This window comes from Atractosteus spatula, chromosome 9 (assembly GCF_055471065.1).
Source record: "Atractosteus spatula isolate fAtrSpa1 chromosome 9, fAtrSpa1.hap1, whole genome shotgun sequence".
In the NCBI taxonomy this organism is placed as follows: Eukaryota; Metazoa; Chordata; class Actinopteri; order Semionotiformes; family Lepisosteidae; genus Atractosteus; species Atractosteus spatula.
The window spans coordinates 19,844,158-19,865,575 of record NC_142714.1 but is presented as its reverse complement, the minus strand read 5'-3'; the positions used below and the strand labels follow the sequence as shown (position 1 = coordinate 19,865,575).

Below are 21,418 nucleotides of genomic sequence, written 5' to 3'. Positions count from 1 at the left end.
CGGTCACAAGAAACAACAAAATGCAGCCGCTAGCCATCCTTTCTGGCAGAGAGCCAAGGATATGGTTTTTACGTCACTCATAATCTGTTCTATATCAAGATCTCCTTGTGAAATATTGTAGGGCACATTTCCAAACCAAAGAAGGGTCAGATTTAGCAACCTGACTATTTTGTTTCTTTAAAAAAAAAACAGGCCATGTGAAATATATAGAAGTCAACTGGATTTTTCAGCAACAGAGCGAAATGCTACTCATTTTCTTAAAATGCTCAGTTTTCTGACAAAACTGGGAGATTTTTCCCTACTGTAGATACCCTGATCTTGAACACTAGGTATATCTTATAAATATTTTAAGAAGGTGTCAAGCTTTTTTATTCTGTCATCATTCACAAGTTGCCTTTTGATTGTAGAATTTGAAATATAATTATGAAACTACATGAAGATTCTTAAAGGGCAATTGATATTTTCTGAATAACACAGCGCTCTTAAGTACAGTAACTTCACAAATAGTTACAGTAACACTTCTTATAGAAAGAATGCTTATTACATTGAAGATAAACTTTAAAAGAATACTGTTAAAGCTTAATACTGTTAAAAGTATAGGACTTTGTTAAGAAAACAGAACAACACGCTTGTTCTTTAAAATGTCTTCATATAAGATTTTCTGTTAATAATAAAAAAAACTCTCTAATGAGTGAGAACATCCCTGTTCTTGAGTCATTTAGAATTTGTAGCATCTTTATTGATCTGGATGTGGATGTACAAACATTTTGAAGGTCTAGGCAAGTTTTCAACACTAAAAAGGCACAGGAATAGTAGATGTGGGTTTGTGCTGCATCAGTGTGAGTGAGAAAAGTGGATGTCTAAAACACCACATCCACTGTACTATTGATGATCACAGCCCTGTGCCATGATCCTCCCACTACTTTAGGTTTGCTTATGATATATACTGTACTCATTGACCAAAGCAACTAAGGAACAATGACTAATGTGATTAGCCTCTGCAGGGAAAACAGCTTGAACGGCACACTACATTTATTTTCCAAACTTTTGAAATGTACACAATCTAATCCTATCTTATTCTTTTAGCAGGGTGTTCAGATGAAGGCAATGGTCATTGGAACTGAACACATTCATCTCAGTGACATTTGGGGTTTGTTCTGGAGAGAAAAGGTGACCAAAGCCAATCTCACGATTTTCAAGTCAACCATGCATGACCTGTCACAGAGAGAGACTACTCATTAGACTGGAAGTTCCTAGGCATACTTCGTATTTGTTGGGGTATACCGTATGGTCTGTTTACAAAATTTGTAATTCTGTTTCCCCATTTCTTGGGATCAGTCTTAAGATGCTTCCATTATGGCCTACAATTAAAACCAAAAGAGCACAAACAGCTTAGATAATCTTTTCACACCCCATTCCAATACCGATATCGCACGTGAAAGTACATGTAAATGGTTAACATTAATTTCCACTGCTCCTTGGATTAATAAAGCAATCAGTCATAGAGTTACATATATACCTGAGCCATGCACCTTGCAGGCCTGACCTCACCACTACATAAAGTCCAGTGAATAGACAAAAAGCCTGTCATTTCTCAGTGTACTGTATAGAAAAGTTATAGCCAAGTAAACATAGAAATAGAGTACGTGTGGATAGGTCAGCCAAGGTTCAGTATTTTAAAGGGTAAAGTGGCATAAGTCTCAATCACACTTAAACAATTCCATCTGTAATACACTTTCTTATTTTTTTTATTCTTCTGTTAAAAGTTACAATAGAAATATTATTATTTTAATGATTAACTAAACCTGCACATGTCACACACAGCACCATTTAAATATTTACTTAAGCAAAACTCAAGTGAGGAAATAGTCCTTCTGTTTTATGTGTATTACTGAAGGAGAGAAATCAATATATCTAAATTAGTGGCTAAAGAAATTCCTCATCACTGAGGTCAACTAAGATTTGGCCTGAGAGCCCTTCCCTTTCAGTCTTACAAGGGCTTCCAGAAACTGCCGAGATAGATTACTGTATGTTTACCAGACCTTGATGTGAGAAAGTTAAGTGCTAAACCTGTAGGTTGTGTTACTCATTTTTTATAGTGGCGAACATTTTGTAGAAACGGTTTCTAAACTGCTCTGATTGTTCCAACTTCCTTAAGCAGGGATCTGGTTACTGTCCACTGTTAAGTTCTTTCTGGGACTTCAATACGAGGCCTCCTCGTAGGTGACTTGAATCATTCTTGGATGTCAGTTTAATTAAACTTGGCATTTCACATTTGAGCTGCCTATGACATTTCAGTAGAAATGAGTCAGTAATTTAATTACTTTCAGGTGAATTTGTAATACTAACTCATTCAGGACAGACTATGGAACATATGCCATTAAGGAGTATATTTACATCTGAAAAAGCTCCAATAACGTAAAACAGATAATTTTCTAAACCTGTATTCTGTACATTGTGCAAAGGATTTTTCTTAGTAATTACAATGCATAATCCTCACTTACTGTGTTCAGTATTGGTCTTCATACCTAAAATGTGACCAAAGAAGAGCAACAATACTTTAAAAAAAAAAGTGCCGTCCTTTGGATGAGACAAAAAACTGAGGTCTAACTCTCTGTGGGCATTAAATATCCCAGAGCCTTTCTCAAAAATGTAGGGGTGTTACCCTGGTGTCTGGTTTTTACCAATCATGGCCTCCTAATAATCCCCATCTATGAACTGGCTTCATCACTCTGTTCTCCTCCCCACTGATAGCTGATGTGTGGTGAGTGTTTTGGCACACTTTGGCTGGTGTCTTATCTTCCAGGTGGGGGCTACACATAGTGGTTTGGAGGGGAGTCCCCATTACCGGTAAAGAGCATTTATTGTAATGTCCAGGTAAGCGCTACATAAGTGTAAGGAATTGTTATTTCTCACTTAGTAGAGAAACAGGCATGAGGTCTCGAATGAAAACAAGTGAATAAAAAGTCAATTCATGTAGGACAGAGAAAAAGAACTGCTTGTTTGCATAAAGTCGTGTGTATTCTGAACAGGCTTTTTAACCTAGGTGGCTGAGGTCGACAGCTAGGGAAAATTCTAGTTTCTTCATGTTCGCTTTCTCTTTTTGCTCTTTAACTTCCTGCTTTAAAATGATCTTCCTTTCTCCTAGATATCCATGCTGGCGCTCTGTGCTTGAGATGAATGTGAAAGACGGGGCTTACAGGCTTGAGCAAAAACAAACTCACAAACTAGCAAATCCTGTTAACGAGGGCAAGAAATGTACTTGCCAAACCTCCCCTTTTCATGAGTTCATTTCCAAAATTAAGAGTTCTAATAAAAACAGTTCAGAAAACAGTGTGTTATTTAATTTATTACCCAACCAAATTCACTTTTAGCATCCCACACAATGGCGATGAAGCTGGTGAGGCCAGTGTAATGATTACCTTTCTGAGGCAGTTAATCCAATCTTGCCCCACCCCCGTGCAAGAGAACTGAAACCTTTCTTGTTCATGTTGCTGCTTAGCTTTTCCAGCATCCCCAACACAAGACAAACCTGACCTGGCCAAGGTTACAGAACACAACTCGTATTAGCATAAAGTCTAAATAAAACAAGAACCCTTCAGCAAAACATCAACCGCACATGAACAAAAGGACATTAACAGAACTGGTGTGCAGAGACATGTTGATTAGTAGTACAGGACCCACCAAAAACAGCTACTGAAAAAACTTGATGCAATATATTAAATAGTTAAGAAATAACCTCATTTGATTAAATCTGAGACATTTTATTAATTTGCTTCTGACTAAGGGACAAGGTTTGGTTAAATAAAGATAAAGTTTATAAGCAGAATGCTACAGAAACAAGAATAGTTAAAACCCATTACCACCCACTGACTCAATTTGTAAGCAGTTCTTCTAACAAAATAGTTCATTATGGGCTGCACTATATGGTACTGTGGTTGTCCAGGTTTTGTACAGAATTTATCGGTGGATATGGCTGGCCTACGTAACACAGCTCCTTATGAGAATGCACAGCAGCTTGACAGCTTCCTGTTGGTGTCAACACAAAGGATGTGATTATTATCTCTTGAAAACCATAGAGCTATGCCTGCATTTTATACTCTTAGACCATTTTCATAAGGGTGTTAGTGCTATTGCACTGGGTTGCTCTTCATTTTTTTAAATCTGTTTTGACACATACCTGAGGTTTTTGAAAAAGGTGCCGTTAGTAGACAGACATGAACAGATCAAAACATACCTTTAAAAAATGAATAAATCCAAGACAGAAACGACTGTTAGTTAGCTATCCCACTTTTCTGCTGTGGCCAAAATCTGGATGTTCATTGGATGGGCAATTTTCCCCAAAGTTGTATTAGTTGAAAAGCATGTCTCTTATGGTACAATCTGAAAAACATCTGTCATATTAGTCATTGTGTTTTACTTTGTAGATGGTGAACAGGAAATGAAACTAGATCATACAGCACATACAGTTGTGTGATACATCAGTCAAAACAGCCAGAACTCCACTGGCTAAACCAATATGTCTATGTTCTTCATTTACCTGACTCATGCATTTGAAATACTCCAAGAGACTGATAAAGTCAACCCAGTGGAGGTCTTCAGAATCAATAATAAAGCATTAACCAAGAGAGAAGATCTTCAGGACTAATGTTTAGAACACTACTAAGCACTACAATTGCTGACTAACATCTGATTAGGTCAGTGATTTTGCTGATCTTAAGTCTGAATCTGCTTCTCATGTTTTGAAGCTTTTTAAAATGTGTTATTTAAAATCTGTTCACAATAGTGAATTAACTGCTGTGGTTGATCAACAGCTTTGGAAAAGACACTAGGCACTGTTTAAACCAAGGGAAGATTCTTAAAAGTCTTGCTGTTGGGAGATCGATGAAGTCAAGGTTGGCTTTCCTTGAAACAACGGAAATATCATTGTGAAAGGAAGCTTACTGGTACATGTAAACATTTTGCAGCCTGATCCTCTACAGGGCAGGCTCTAATGTGATTCACCTTCCCAATCGCTCAAAGCTTCTGCTTGCACTTTCCAAGTCACAGTTACACATTGCAGTACATTCAGTAGGCAAGAGTTGATTTTTTGTGTCTACAAGACTTCCATAGATGATGACACTCAGTCTCAAGTTCGCATAATGCCGTTACTAGTGCCAGACAATGGGGGTGTATAATACACAGTGTAGCATTACTTTTCAAATGCCACAAATACAGAGTAATTCTGAAGGAAAAGTACAATGCTCATTGTTATCGTTTTAATCTGGTTCTCTCCTTTCCTTCTTCTGACCGAACAGAAAAGATCTCACTTTGCTCACAGGACCAACCTACTTGTGAAGGGATAAAAAGCTAATCTTAATGAAAAATATCCATTTTCGTAATGAGCTCTTTCATTATGGAACAGAATTTTAGCACGAACAACCGTGACTGGAGATTTGTTTGTTAAAGAGAAAAAATGTTTAAATACAAATGCTGTTTTTACCCAAAAAACACATTTCTGGGAATTTTCTCTCTGGTGGTGCCTTTAGTTTTTAACCAATGGGGCTTCTTTTAAAGTAGGTAACCAATTCCAAAAACACTTTTCCCCATAAAGATGTTTTTTAAACAAACTTTGCGCTCGAAGAATAGCATGACATATAGCCAAGGGACTCAGACTCTAATTTCATAGAGGGCCCTGGCCTCTGTTTTTTGTTCTAACCCGAGAACCTTATATATAAACAAATTATATTTTCTTAAGATATATATAGGACTTTTCTTAGGGTATTTTACAGTTGATTCATCAAACTTTCACCTCCTTAAAGTTACAGTTTCCATAACACTTGCCTGAGCCCGATAAGAAAAATGCATGCAATGGGACAGATAGCTCATACCAGACTCCATGTTTGCCAGAAACAGAATAATATTGCAACATGAGAAAAAAGGAAGTAAAAGGCAAAGTCCATGTTCATGTGTTAAATGAAGACATTGATTTAGCTTACTGCTCAAAACCGGATTGCCCAACTGCAGAGAATCAACCTCTTTATGACAAACCCTGTCTAAACAATGTAAGACTGACCAGACATCTTGGAGCCTGTTAAGACTGTTATGTGAAATTTTTAAGCTCTCCTTATCATTTGGTTTATAATTGGAATAATCTTTAGGTAAAGGAGAAATAATAATTAGGTATGGACTGCCAGTGCACATTCAAACTACAATATAAATTATATTAAAGGCTAGAAATTTTCAGTATTCATTTTTGATCATGTGACAAGCCTTGAAATTAATAAGTCAATTCAGTTTGATTAAACTGATAATTAATTGATTACTTATCTGTAACTGAAACATGGCTGACAGGCAAGACTAGTTGTTCCCAAGCCCTTCTGTCTCTCATGTCATTCTTCTGATAACCTAATTCAATGTGGCTTTGCACTTTTGGTGATTTTTGTGATGTCTCAAAAGATTTCCTGAGATATATTTTAAGCATAAATTATTCACATTTACACGGTCAGCAATACAACATTGCAGTGGTTAATATTTTAATGATTTTCTAAAAAGAATATAAACGGGAAGGAAGCATTTATAATTCTTATCACTTAAGACACAGAGCACTTAAAAAAATTCAATTAAGACTTGAAAAAAGGGGAGATAGTTTGAAATAAAAAGCGCAAACATTTACACCTAAGAATATCAATGCCACTTGGACACAAGGTGAGGACTTATTAAACTCAGATCGATCACCTGGACAAAGCAGTCTGATGATGAAAGACCCAAAATACCCGTTGAGTCGAGGTAACATCAATGATTATGAGTCCAAGAGTATCAGGAGATGTACAGTATGTTAGGATAGGGTGCAAGTGCCAAACAGGTCATATTCTGTCTCTAAATCCAGTTTAGCTCAAACAGCCTTATGGAAAATTGACACGTCAAAAACAAATGTCCTGTGTAGCAAGGTATTTCTGTGAAAGGTCAAACAAGCTCGGTAGTGGACCTTTTGTACAACTTCAAATGGAACACTAGGAAGGATACCACTACAGATGATTCTTTAAAACAGTATCTAAAACTCACACAATTTTTGATAAGTGGCCACTTAACTGGCATGGTTATCTTCCTTTTCAGAATGTACCCTAAAAACGTTGAGGGTCTTGACCAATGTATTTTTAAAAAGGGTTTCAACAATAAGACAATCTAAGCCTAAATAACATCCATTATGTTTCATTTTAAAATTTATAACTTTACTGATATTCCATGTTAACATAAGAGTCTGTCCCAAAAAGCTACTTCAACACACACAGTATCTGTTACTGCACTTCAGAAATAGTTCCTAGAATCTTATTTTTGGTGGTTCCCTGCTACCCACAATAATTGTTAATGAAGTGCCAAATAATCACCACAGGTCTTAGGATGCCAAGAGAAACCTACATACCTGAAAATGAGGTAGATAATGACACACCTAGAAACATACTGTACAATCTATAACCCATCCTGTGTCACAGAGACACTGATGTAATAAAAACAGTACGTTCTTCCTGTTGCTAAGGAGGTTACAGTTTTATCTACTTACTATCCTCGATCTATGACAGTTCAAAATATCAACGAACGCTAGGGCCACAAGGAAAAAAAGTCCAACAATTCCATGTTTGTACACAAGTGGTTGCATGGGATGACACTGTCGTCCATAGTGACATACACAACAAATAAACCCAGCTAGTCCACACCCCACAGGAGGACTGCTAACAATCACAACGAGAATATAATTTATTAGTGGTCAGGAAGACTCTCCTGCCCAGCCTCATTAGGGCTTGGAGACCATGTTTGGATTCTAATTGCTTAGGATTTGTTTGAAAAGTAAGAAGAAATTGGAGGGCAAACAGTGCATTCAGTCATCTGCCTGTGCCGCCTCAGGAGACAGCCCTGACAGAAGGCCGTCAAGAAGGAGAATCAGACCGTGATCACTGCTTCTGGAAAATGTCCCCTGTTGAGTTTAAACATGACCCAGGGTGCTTATAGCACGCCGTGAGCTGCCACGACCTTCCTGTCATTCATTTTGTCGCCTCTCACCAAGTCTGTCTAACTTTTCACAACTACTATTTTTCAAAGCACACCAATTAATGGAAACTTGACAGATCAAAACCAAATACAAGCATCCTGCGGAGCAGGGTATTTTTGTGTTATCACAAGAACTTGGGAAGTGAAGTGCTTAAGGAGTTGTCGCAGTCTTAGAGGACTTACTATGAAGATGATAATCTACGAACAATCATACAAGGTGGCTTTTACTGGTTTAACAAAACTGAACAAAACTTTTATTCAGGCCTTCAATTGGCAGCACTATTTTTAATATGCAGCCTCAATGTTGGAAAGACAGTGCTCCCTTCTATTTTCACACTAATTGGAAAGAAATTTCATAGAGTCCATGGTTCATTAGTTCTCCTGCCAGCAGCTAGACAACTTAAAAACGTATTAATGGCTTTGTATGTTTTGGTTATTTTAATTATTTCCACCTATTTTAAACTACTAAACTCTGTTTTGTTAAAAAAAGTGGAACTATGACAATTAGAGAGACTCTGTACATTCCTTTTTCTGAGAAGTCACTCTCCTCTCCTGCCTGGATGTCTTTGATTATCAGGTATCAACTCCCATGAAGCTACAGTGCAATGTGGACAGAAGCCTGTCAACTCTATAAAGTTAACCCACTCCTGACAATTGGCTTTTGTTCTTGTTGAAGGACATGAGAATTGCCAGACCCCAGCAGAGCTGCGACAGCTCCAACTCTTTGCTTCTTCAAGCAGTAGAGGCAAGTGCAAGCTTGGCTGCTATAGGTGAATGAGTCCGTAAAGGGCTTATGAGTGAAACCATTGATAAAATGTTTTTATGGCTGTTATAAAAACCTCTCCACTTTGCATAGTTGACTACTACCACAGACAGCTACAAGACCCATTCTGAGTCAAAATTTACTGTATTTTCACAGACCACCCATGGTGGCTGTCCATTGACATGTAGGCCACTCTTGACTCTCGTTATTACTTAATACTGACTGTGGGCCAGGAATGCGCTCATATCTTGCAGGCTAGAACGCTGATCTCACAGAATGCATAATGTTAGTGTCATACTGCTGTACGTAAGGGCATCACCACAATACATCTACTTTTTTTATTAATCGGCCAATGCTTTGTATGGTTCCCAAAGAGTAAAACATTTTTTTCCCCCCAAACATGGTTAATGTACTTAATGTACTTGTGTTTGCAGTTTTTTTGGCGATACCTCGATAGAATGCAAATTCAAACAGAATTTGCTACTCTAAAACAAAATCAATTTTAAATACTCACTGCACTACAATTCCTTACAAGTCCCTTTTGTGGAATGACCAGAAAATTTTTGACACAATGCATTTCTTCAACCTCTGAACTCCGTAGCTTGCTGTTGGGTTCATGGTGGTGTCCCAAGCAGTTTTCTCTTTGACCAGCTGCTCGGTTTGAAGAGACAGGAGTGAATTCCACTTCGTAACAACCAACTTCTCCATGCTAAAACAATATTAAGGGTTTCTTAACATTTTTTATACCCTTCTCCTGATCTGTGCCTTTTTTCTTTGGGATGTTTTGAAAGCTCCTTGGTCTTCATTCATTCAAAATTCACTCCCTGAGTGAGGGACTATATAGCAATAGGTGTATGGTGGAATTACTGTATGTGAACCATTATTATTGCACACACAGGTAACCAACTGTGGGGCTTGTTAAGATCATTTCATGCACTGGAAGTATAAAGTTTGCCACAGCAAAGGGTGTGAATGCTTACACAATCATAACTTTTCCATTTTACTTTTGCAGTAGTTACAGATATTTTTCTTTATTTTCTGCTTTGAAATATAAAGTAGGTTATTTACACAATAAACATTAGATGCCATTTCTAAGTGCAAGCTGTAAAGCAACATAATTACTTGAACTGCTAAGGCATACAATTTCTTAGTAATATTAATCAAGCACAAATTTAAATAAATATATTGTCAATGAAATATTACAAACTTAAAACTTAATGCTCAATTAATTATCTTGAATCAGCTGATCAATATTATGAGAAATGATGTGGCATGCAATTTATATTATAGAATAACATTCTCTTTTTATTATCTCATCTACTAGTACTTCACACATTTTTTGCAGGCAGCAATAGCTGTTATTTCCTATTTGATATTTTAATATATACATCTTGTAGGTTTGTAATGACTACATTTCCAAAACCAATGACATCACACTAATCTGCTTCACTGAATTCTGTAGCTGACGCATTCACTTGCAACAGCCAAGCTGTTAATCTCTTCCTTTTTGACGTATAGTCAAAGCAAAGGATTTTTTTTCCTTTTTGTAAGAATACTATAGTTCTGTGCATAGCACACAAATCCTTCATTTTCTATATCCTTTAAGAGGATTGAGTTCCTATTTTAAGCACAATTTGTGAATTTCTAATCACTAACTTGTGAGCATTTTTTAACAGAATATAACATTTTTTGAAAAAGTTGTTTACAATCCTGCTGTAATTTCATTGATAAATGATTCATATACATATACTACTTATTTAAACCATACTTATTGAAAATAAACACTGAAGATCTATTTCTCTTGAATGATCTCATTTGCAATGCTTCTGCAGAGTCAATTAGCCTGCTGTCACACAGAATGCGATGGTACTGTAGTTGTAGCTAGCTTGCTGGCCATATTGTAAGAGTTCTGTTATCGCTGTAATATATTTGTCCACACCCTGTTACACACCTGTACATGTCACAATCTTTTATGGTGCATAAGGCTAATACTGCACTCACTGTTAATCATCCTGACCTATGAGACAAGACAAGCTTTGATAACAGAATGCTTACACAGTTAGTTCTGCTAATTAAACTCAGTTACTTACTGCTCACTGCAGTGTCAAATTTACCCTCTGTGGCCAGATATAAAAATAGTTGCACGTGAAGCATAAAGAGTGGACCACTTATTTTTTTGTTAAAGAATGGATGTACAAGTTATCAATTCTATTCCCTTTCTCCTTGAACTTTTGTATCTAGAACACATTTGTTGGAAGCCCTGAAGTGTAGAATCAAAACAAAAAGGGCTATGCTCCTGTAAGATTTACCACAATACTAGTTTGTAAAGTTCACATTATTTTGGCTTAATCAACAAAACAACGAGGCTGTGAATAATTACATGAACATTTAAGCATTCTACCTTAAGTCTCAATATGAAGTTTAAATTTCCTTAAGTTTTGTTTTGATCCATTGAATATACCGATAAGGCAGAGATTACAAACTTTTTAAACAAATAATTAAACCAATGATCTGAAATTACTTGTGTAATTGTTATGGTGGATGAGCTTTCAAAAAGAAAAAAAATGTTCTTCAGGTTTGACCAAAAGACACTAACCAAATATGTCCGGCTACAGGAAACAGAAACTAAACAATGTGCCGTACAGTATATACTGTACTAAACATTATTGTCCACTTAAGAACTATAACCCACTCTCTAACATTCCAGCTCTTGAAAAAGAATACTGAAGCCATGTCTTAAAGTTCTATTGTAGCTGCATTTAATACCCAGATTTATGGATGCCCATTTGCTTTGTTTGAACTTTTTGCTAGCATCAATACGGCAGTCTTATTAATGTTCAAGATAGGATAAGACAAGGTATCCTGGTTGGAAAATGTAAGTGACTTCTTAAAAATAAATTGGAATTGCTACATCACCTCACAGTTTATGCAAATCATCTTTACATTCTAAAGTGTACTCATAAAATGCACATTAATACTTGCTGTTTAAGTCCTGAACAAGGAGAGATGCCTCACCATTTAAAGGCTGGCACTGTCTACACTTAATAAATCCACTCAACTTTCTTATAAACAAAGAGAAAGATTCCACAAATACTCTAAACCATCACTTCATTCTGTTTTAAGAGCCGTTTTACGGGGCAAGTAATACAAAGTTAAATAACACTTAGAAATAAAAGGACAATGAAAAACCATGCAGCCAGCACATCCTGTAATGTCAAATAAGACTCCTCTAAATTGGTAAGTCAGAAGTCCCCTTAATACACCATAGAAGGATCGTGCCTGTCAGACAGAAACTGTATTAATAAAAACTGTGATACAGTTCAACCCAGTGTATGACTTCTCCTCTCTCAGGAAAACACACTCGCAGCACATTACTGGAGACAGCAGGAGTGGGATCTCCTTCCACGGCCTAAAGCCAACAATACAATTCAAAACACAGTCGACATTAGTTACTACCAATGCAGAAATGCTGTCAAGGGTGTTGAAAACAACCCTTTCTGTTCAGTTACAGTACCCTCTCTCCCACAAAAGAGAACAGCCAGAGACCTATCACAGTTTTTAGAGACTGGGAAACCTAAGCAGATCTCCAGGGACTATTGAACTGGTGCTAAACAAATACTGTTGTTTTGGAATATAAATGTTTACATCTTGCCTGCAGAGTGAGACATTTAAAAAAGCTGTACAATAAAGTTCAAGTTCAAGTTCATTGTCATTACACTCATATACATGGTATATGGTATAACGAAATGCTATTTAGCTGGCTCTCGGACATAAGTAGTACAAAGAGAAAAACAACAACAACAACAATACAATTGTGTAGCAAAAGAAAGACAGAGACAACAGGCAGTGTGCAAAAAACAACAACAGACGATGTGCAAAAAAACAACAACAGGCAATGTGCAAAACAACAAAAAGGTAACAGGTTATGTGCAAAAATATGCATCAACAGAATAAAATAAAGCAAAGATGTAAGGGTATGTACTGTATATGATAGGAAGTGAATTATTCCAAAATGTGAATATTAAACAAGCATTTGAGTAAATACCATAGATTTATATTTATTTCTTGAATTTGGACTTTTAATAAAGTTCAATGAATAAAAATCAAATGGCCTAAATGAGCCGAATGGCCTCGTGTTGCTTGCAAACCCCCGAGTTTAGAGTTTGTTTAAAATAGCATTTATGTTTTAAATAGAATATTTCAGTCCTTACTGCTTTACTTTATAAATCTGTAACTGAAAACTATTATTTCTACTTTATACCTTCCCAGCTTGGAACTGCCGATTCTTAATCAACTCAGCTAACCACTGCGTTTCAGGCACCAGCACAGAGGGAACAAGAACTATTCTTTTCTGACACGCACAAGATGCCACAATTCTAGTTATAGGACAGTAATGGCTGACTGGGGGAGCATAGCTTCTGTTATAGAAAACATTTTAAGATCAGAGGGTTTCTACATGTCATAGGTTACTGATGCATAGAGCTCATGATTCCCAGGACAACGTAAACCAGCACGCTGTCTCCTGGGGAATCCTAGTCTCAGATTATTTACGACAACATGTGCTGGACTGGCCTTCCTCTGTCGGGACTCCAGTGTCAGCTCTGTGCAAGTGTGTAGTGGTGGAGCCTTATCAGAGCCACCACATTGCTATGGTATCTACTGTATTTAGAACAAACTGCATCTACAACTATATGCTTAATACAAACACTAAATGGTGAAGGTTTTGGGGTTGAGAGACAGCTTCCCAGAAAGAGCACTTTATAATTTGCATCGTCTACAAAAAGCAAAGGTCTGACAAAGCAGTAAAAAAAGGAAAGTAGGCTTATACATAATTAACTCCTTTAATTATTTTACTACTTTTTCTATGAGCAAAACAACAAAATGGTAGACAATACAAAAATGCCTTAATGTGAAAAAAACTAGGAAACAACAAACATGTTGTATACTCATGTGAATAATCTGATACCTGCTGGGATCATATAATCTTTTATACGCAGAATGCCTAGCTTCTAAATCATAATATGCAGTCTTAACATTAGGCCAATATAAAAGGGCAGTCCATTGTAATGCAAAATACTGCATTATAAATGGAAGAGATTTTAACATGAATGATTGTGTAACACTAGCTTGCCCTCTGAACCTCCAATCTATATTACTTCCTGGTTTTCTGGGCTTTAAAACCGATATAAAAAGATGATATCCCAATACATCTAAAAAAAAACAAATACAGAAACAATTGTTCCTACCCAATTTTAAATTTATATTATTTTTTCAATCTTAATACCAACACTTCTAACATGTGCTCTTCAGGGAAATGTTTTTTTTTTAACTTTATGGTTTCTTTGGATCAGCTGCACCTCAACCTATGTGTAAACACCAGTCTGGGCTATGCAACGCCTTTTGTGTTCTTTGTTTATCACCTAATTTGCCTTCATAATCCATGGTACTGTCAGCGTGGTATGGAAACTACTAAGAACACTCACTGTCCTGGTATTTTAAACAAACCTATTGAGTTACATCAAGAGCTGTAACTCATGCAATTCTCAAGGCCAGTAGCTGGATTCTACAAAGAACTAAGATTTTCAGAATGGTTATTATTAACGTACAGTTTAAGACTTAAAACTGAGCTCTGGGTTTGTAATGATCAATTTGATTCAACTGATTAATTTTTAAGGCCATAGCATTTATAAAATACAAGCACATCTTAACTTCAGAGTTTGTGAATTCTTGTTCTCCAATTAACACAACATATGTATCTTTCTGGTGATCCAACACTTTATTTTTTAACGAGTCCCCTACAACTGATGCTAAACCTATATCTTCTGGCTAATTGATTAAACAAAGTTAAGACAAATTAACAAACACAGATGCATATAATAAGCACAAATAAGATATACATATGCATTGGCATGATTTCAGCTAATGGTTATTTTTCCAACTTTCTGCTCAATTAAAAAAACGTACAGGTGCATATGAAGCAAAAGAGACACGGAACAGAAAAAACGTTTTACATGCAGCCAGTTCTGAAGGTTTAGCTGGAGGCTATTTAGGCATACTGTATGCTACTAACACCATTTTGCATTGTTTATATTTTCCTTTTAACACAAGAACCGCTGCAAATTATTAATTACACTGGGCAGAACTCCAGACACATGTATATCCAGGCGATGACACTACAACAAACCTTATGTTCGCTGTTTTGTTCATGGCAAGAAGAAATCAGGAGGCTATCGCTGTACTGCTGGGCAACTGCATACTTCAAATCCCCAAGAACAAAGGCAGTACAAAAAAAAATGAAATGGGTTTACATCACTTTCCTGTTCAATTCAGTGAGCTCCACTACCGTGACAAAACTGTATTTGATAAGAACAGGATGTTAGCTGCTATCAGAGCTGCTGTACACTGCTGCCTACCTTGAAGATAAAGCAACTGAGTTACTAAAACACTCAGCAAACTAGAACAAGACTAGTCAATAAAATACCCATTCTAGAACATTCCATCCCCTGTGCCACAAGAAACAGTTCTGGTTCATTAACATACTCTGGACTGGTATTCTATGGGATATATAGCAATACACAACTTGCTTGTCTGTTCATGTTGATAGATAATTATTTTTTGATAACAGTGTTCCAATTTGATTGAAAAATCACAGCAATGGAAAGATATCTTTGTTCTGCCACTGCAAAACTAGACATTTTGAACACTGCCGACAGAGTGTCCCAACTAACAATTCATTGCTTACTTATACTGCCTTGTAGAAAATAAAAGTATATTTTTCCAAATAACGAAAAACAATCCCTAGGGATTTATCCCACAGCTATAGCTATTTAAAAATGGTCAGGGAATCAATAAGAACTTAGACCATATTTGTGACAAACACTAAAAAGACATTATAAGTACAGTTTCTCAGACAGGAAAGACTATTCTGAGCTTTTGACCGAGTACACAAAGGCGTGACACAGAGTCACACAGAATTAGCCTCATTTACTTGCAGTGTCAGACCTTTCACATCTGAGGTGTAACCGCCAGTGCACAGTTTAACAGTTGGTTAAACACTGGAGTTTAAACACTCAAACAACAATAAAGAAACAGAAAGACTGCAGTATTGCAACATGAAGAACTGGACAACACTAATGTAAGGGCATAACCAAATATATAAAGTAAACAAATACGAAAAATTCAGATATACATTGAAAAAGTCATAAGAATCTTTTATGAGAGTGTGGATCTTGGAGCAGGTGTTGGAATTCATCAGGCCACTTAGATCCATGACCATATTCATATCATTTTAAATGAAATTCAGTTTCTGCTTCTCCCCTTGGTTTAATAACTGCTAGACTAAGTGTATCCTCCTAAAAGCATGGATCTCACTAAAACTGAATAGAGAAAAACTTGAAATCCATCAATGAATGGTAGATGAGTAAGATGAAGGAGTCCCAGCAGTACTCGACAACAGCAAAGCAGTTTATTGAGTTGAAGTGTAGATGTATGTCCCTTGAAGTTGACCCTGGCTGGGTCACTTTTACATCTTTCTGGACGAGTGGAAGACATGCTTGTTTGAGTCGAGTGGAATGGAATGCATTTGACCGTCAGTTTCTAGAAGTCTTAAATACGAACTGAGCCTACTTTCATGTCTGGCTTCTCACTGGTAATAAGACACACATTCACATCTGCATCCCTGAGATCGAATAAGTTCATGGAGTGCAAAAACAGGCCCCACCCCCAAGAAATCCTGCACCCAACAAGTCTACCAAGTCTGGCTTATTATTCTGACCTTGACAGTTTGTAGATGAACTGGGACAAGTGCACTTCAATCAAGAGGAAACTCAATATATGTGGGTCCTGACAAGATGTCTGTGCGACTTCTTTCACAAATTCATTGACCCACCTTTACATGCAGGTTTGCTTCAGGCATAAGCCTAGCAGTGCACAAATGACATCTCTAGCACCCACAAGCAAAGGAGTCCATTATGAAAAAAAGGGGTGGCTATAACTGAGTGCAAGGCAAAAATCATTTTATTTTTAAGTTTGCATTTCATGCACAAATCACAAATGGAACTTGCTAGAACTTCCACATATATTATTGTAAGACACAATACAGTACTGTAATGGCAACACTGCGTGGGAACAGTGTCCATGGCCTTTCCCTCAGAAAATGGGTGCTGTATTCTCTTCATCTTGAACCAAGCTCTGCATAGATACCTGCCACCTCACACCGAGAGAAGAAAACCTGGCCCAAACCTGTATTTGTGAGGTTTTTTCTAATAATAACGGTGGTTAGAATTGTTGACACTTTGTAATTAAACATGTCTGAAAGTCAGTGCATACACTTCTATAATTTACTAAAGTTTAGAAGAAACAAATATCATGTCCACACTTTGCAGCATGGGTTAATTGAATAACTCAAAGCACCTATTTCATAAACCAGGTTACGAAAACCTGTTAGTTTCTTCCAACAGTCAAGGTAAATTTAGTGAGTTTGTTGGAGAACAGGCTTGATCAGTGGTTCACACAAGTGTAGTACAATATCCCTGGGCAAAGATTTCAACGGTTAAACTTAAAAGGAATGCGCCTAAGGTTTGAAAACATATTTTGGTGAAGTTCTGTATAAGAAAAACATGCACAAAAAATTCTTTTGCAAACAAGCAGGAGAGAATACCAAGGGTAGATGTAAAATGTAAAATACAACAGCCAAATCAGCATTCTTACTCATGTGTTGAAAGGTAGACATGGAGAAATGATTAAAAAATTTCCCTTTCCCAAAATATATGGAAATCAGCAGGAATGATGGCTTGCCTACAACTTACTATCTGTGCCTGATGACATCTCACAAAGGCCAGTGTGTAACAGAAGCAAAAAAGTAAAGGAGTTATTTCTCTAGGATTCTGAATTTATGAAACACCTAAAAACCAGAATCTGGAGTCAAGTGGCAGTTCTGCCACCTGATCTGGCCGAAACAAAGCTCTCAGAAATTTCCACAGCAGCATAAACATCTCCAAACCTTGCATGCAGTCCTCTATCTTGTGGATCAGCTCGTAGGACTTGCACCGGTCCAGCAGGGTCCGGATGGCAGGAAGGGGGTCCAGGACGATAGTCTCTGGGTGGGCCTCAATGTAGTCCTGCAACAAATCAAAGCAACTGGTCACATTTTGATTCACAAACTGGTTCACACATAATCCTCCAGCTATCAGTCAATTATTCAGTATGCAGCTTCTTCCTGGGTTACATATGACTCAACATACATAAATTCCACTTTACATAAAGCCTCCCATCATTCCCATCATACAATTTTTGAGTTACTGAATGTTTCCATTACACGGGTAAGGGTAGAGCAAAGTTGTATTGTGAGTTCCTTACACAAATGAACAGCGCGGAGTGAGCGAATGAGGACACCACCAGGGCTCTGTTACACACTTCAGTCTCGTTTTGCTTTCATGTACATCATCTCGCACTTTTTCACTGAAAACTGTGAATAACCTGTACAGCAGTCATGTTATATTTTATTTTGTATTTAATTAAGGAACAGTCCAGTGTAGGATAATGAAATATACATTACAGGGAACAGGGTTTATAAATTCATTAAAAATGAACTATTTTCAATGTTTCATTAATGACTGTATAATTTTAGGTACATGCTACATTTAGTGATTATTCTAGTTAAAGTTATTCTAGGTGTAAATGTTTTTTTTTTCATTAAGCGAAATGTTTTTATTTACAACTATCATGAATGGCAATTCTCTATATGTGCATGTGTAGAGGCTACGAAAGGGCTGTTTCCGACTTGTAAAAAATTCAGGTTACATAAAGATTTGCAGTCTGGAAACGGGTATCCTGAGATTCTTAAAGCTCTCCTCCTAGAAAGAGTGAGTATACTAGTGAGAGAGGAGCAATTTCTCAGCCTGTGGCAGCCTCTTGGCTCCGGCTCCTGCTCCTGCTTTGGCAGGTATAATTGGAAATGGGCAAGTCTTCCTGAGATGTAATGAGTAATGTGCTATTTGAGGTAAGCAGAACACAATATGCACTGTTATTTAGGCATTTTTGTTGTGGTTCTGGTTTTTCTTCTACCCATTTCTACTATTTAACATTTTATCATCATTTATTTTTGCCTTATTTTTATTTTTGTGTTTTGATACCAAAAACCCAATGATGTTTTCGCTGGCGAAAAAAAAAAAACAGCTGGATGGAAGAAAAGCAAACAAAAGTATCATAGCCCAAGACAAAGACCCCTGTGTCACAGAAAATATATTAAAAATCCTGTGTAGAAAACCTGATAAGGACAGCACTCAAAATTAAGAAACACACAAACAATGTTTTACTTTTAACTTTTCATTTACTGTAGCTGAGGCCACAGAGAATGTATAACATGTAGACAATGGTTCATTTGAAACCCACTGTGGCTCACTGTTGATTTTATAAATCAGCAATGAAGATGACTGCTGTCAGGGCACTGATGGACACAAATGGACCTTTGCCACTGTTCCTCGATGACAGAACACAACGATGGCATACAAAGACAGGGAGGGATAAGGGATTAAATAACACAGACACCATTCCATGTCGTTTTCTAAAAAAAAGGCACCATTATTCACCCATTTCCTTCAATTACATTTCTTAAGTTTAAAATTCCTGTGGGAAACCAAGCCCTCTGGAGTTTCAATAAAGCAGCCTACAAATATTCACACAGAGTCGTGAATTATTTCCTAAAAGGATTTTTTGAAAGCTGGATAGCATAGTAGCATATATCTTTTTAACCACAGCCAACTTAAGATGGAATATTTTTGGCCACAAATATTTCCGTCAATAAACATAATAAAAGCAAAATGTAAAAAAGATGTTCTTCCTTGCCCATCTACCTGTACCATGAATGAGGCTGAATAACTATGGTATCAGTTATGTAACTAAACTACAGTCCCTGTTGTTGCATTTAGCAGCCTGTAGCACTTTTTGGCTAACACTTTTTTTACGTGTTGGGATTTATTTGCGACCGTTGTAAGTTTCCTTGGATAAAAGCATTATCCAACACAAACACATACAAGTAGAAATAGTGAATTCCATTTAGGTAATGATTAAAGGTCAATGCGAAACACTGGAAAAAATATTTAGGACATAGGAAATGATATTCACACCAAGAAAAGGGGGATTATCTGTTCCAAGAACATGCACATGAAACATTATACAACGTTCATAGCTCATTTGTTCCACCATTTGTTTAGCATTCAAACATCCAAACCTTCTGTTTCTTAAAAACATGCAACAGAATGTTTTGATTTGCTGTGCTCTTTGTGGTTTTACAATCAATAGCAATTCTAGACAGACCCCACTACCTACTAATGCCCTGCGCACAACCATCTTCTCTCGCACAGAAGGGCATCCTTCATCTCAAAAGCACAGACCACTACATGAGGCCAAAAAAAAAAGTTATTCAGTCTAACTGCATTTTCAAGTGTAAAGCTGTGATGACGAGAACTACTGTAATTCAGGCTACTGGCTTCTCGGAAATAAGCACTTCACCAACACAGGATCATTCAAAGCCCTTAAATAGCCAGACACACATAGGGGAGTTACTACATTCTGTGCTAACAACCAGACAAAAAAAGGGAAAAAAACAGTTACATTTAAATTGCTTTTATACCCTCCTGCTTCTCTATAGCTGAACTCTCAATTACGCATCGATGCTAACACCACACTACTTTGAAGATTATAAGACAGGAAAGATAATGCCATTGGGAGTCACATCTATCAGATCCATTCAGCAAATAGAAAAGTTTAAGCAGGAACAAACAGAGCAGAGCACTCAAAATAGCCCTGCCTTTGTGTTCAAGGCTGCTACAGATTTGCATTTAATTTTAATTCAATCTTCGCATGTATGTTTAACTAATAAAGCTCAAGACAAATTCCTGAGCCTTGTAAGGAAGAGGGATTCCACTCTTAAGCAGCCTTACAGCCTCTTCCTCCTTCTTCAGCCTGCCCACGCATAGTCATGCAGTTTTCAGGACGGCAGCATTACCGTTTCCATGGGAACTCTACGCACACACGCGTGTATGTGCGCACGCATTATCCTAAGTTAACAGCTTGCCACTTGACCCCAAACTGGTTTGAGCTGCAGGTGTCCAACACAAATAACTTGCCTGTCACAAGACTATTTTGTTTTAGACACAATTTCTATTGCTTTATATATATCAGAATATCAGTTTTTTGAGGTCACGGCTTTTTGCAAAGTTTATCATTCTAATTTATATTTTCATTGTCTACACTCCCATCAGCTAATGTGCTATTAAAGTAATATTATAAATTAATTAGGAATGAGTAATAGGTTCATTCCATGCTGAAAAGTTTTCTCTCTTCTCTTTTCAGCATGGAACAAACCTATTACTTGTTCCTTTGCAGGCTACGCATGCTGACGCAGCTACCCACCTGAACAACTTACAAATGAATATATTAATTTATAGCCCATGTCAAGCTTCGGAGTTGATGGTCACACAACAGTATTGAAACATTGTTTTTTGTGGTCTCATGTACAGCAAATAATGCTTTTCTCACAACATGTATTATTTATTTTAAAAATCCTGGCCTTTGGACTGCAATTGACAAGACATAAATCCACCAAGCACATATAAAAGGACAACATGA

At 37.0% G+C, this 21,418-nt stretch overlaps 1 protein-coding gene across 2 annotated transcripts in view; it reads right to left on the bottom strand.

The window, feature by feature from the left end:
• Window positions 1–21,418, bottom strand: part of itpk1a (inositol-tetrakisphosphate 1-kinase a) — an 85,884-nt gene that overhangs the window by 18,316 nt on the left and 46,150 nt on the right. For both annotated transcript variants that reach the window (XM_088924539.1, XM_088924541.1), the window contains exon 5: window positions 17,790–17,907. In XM_088924539.1, coding sequence (XP_088780665.1) covers window positions 17,790–17,907 — 118 coding nt within the window. The remainder of the gene's footprint in view (window positions 1–17,789; window positions 17,908–21,418) is intronic.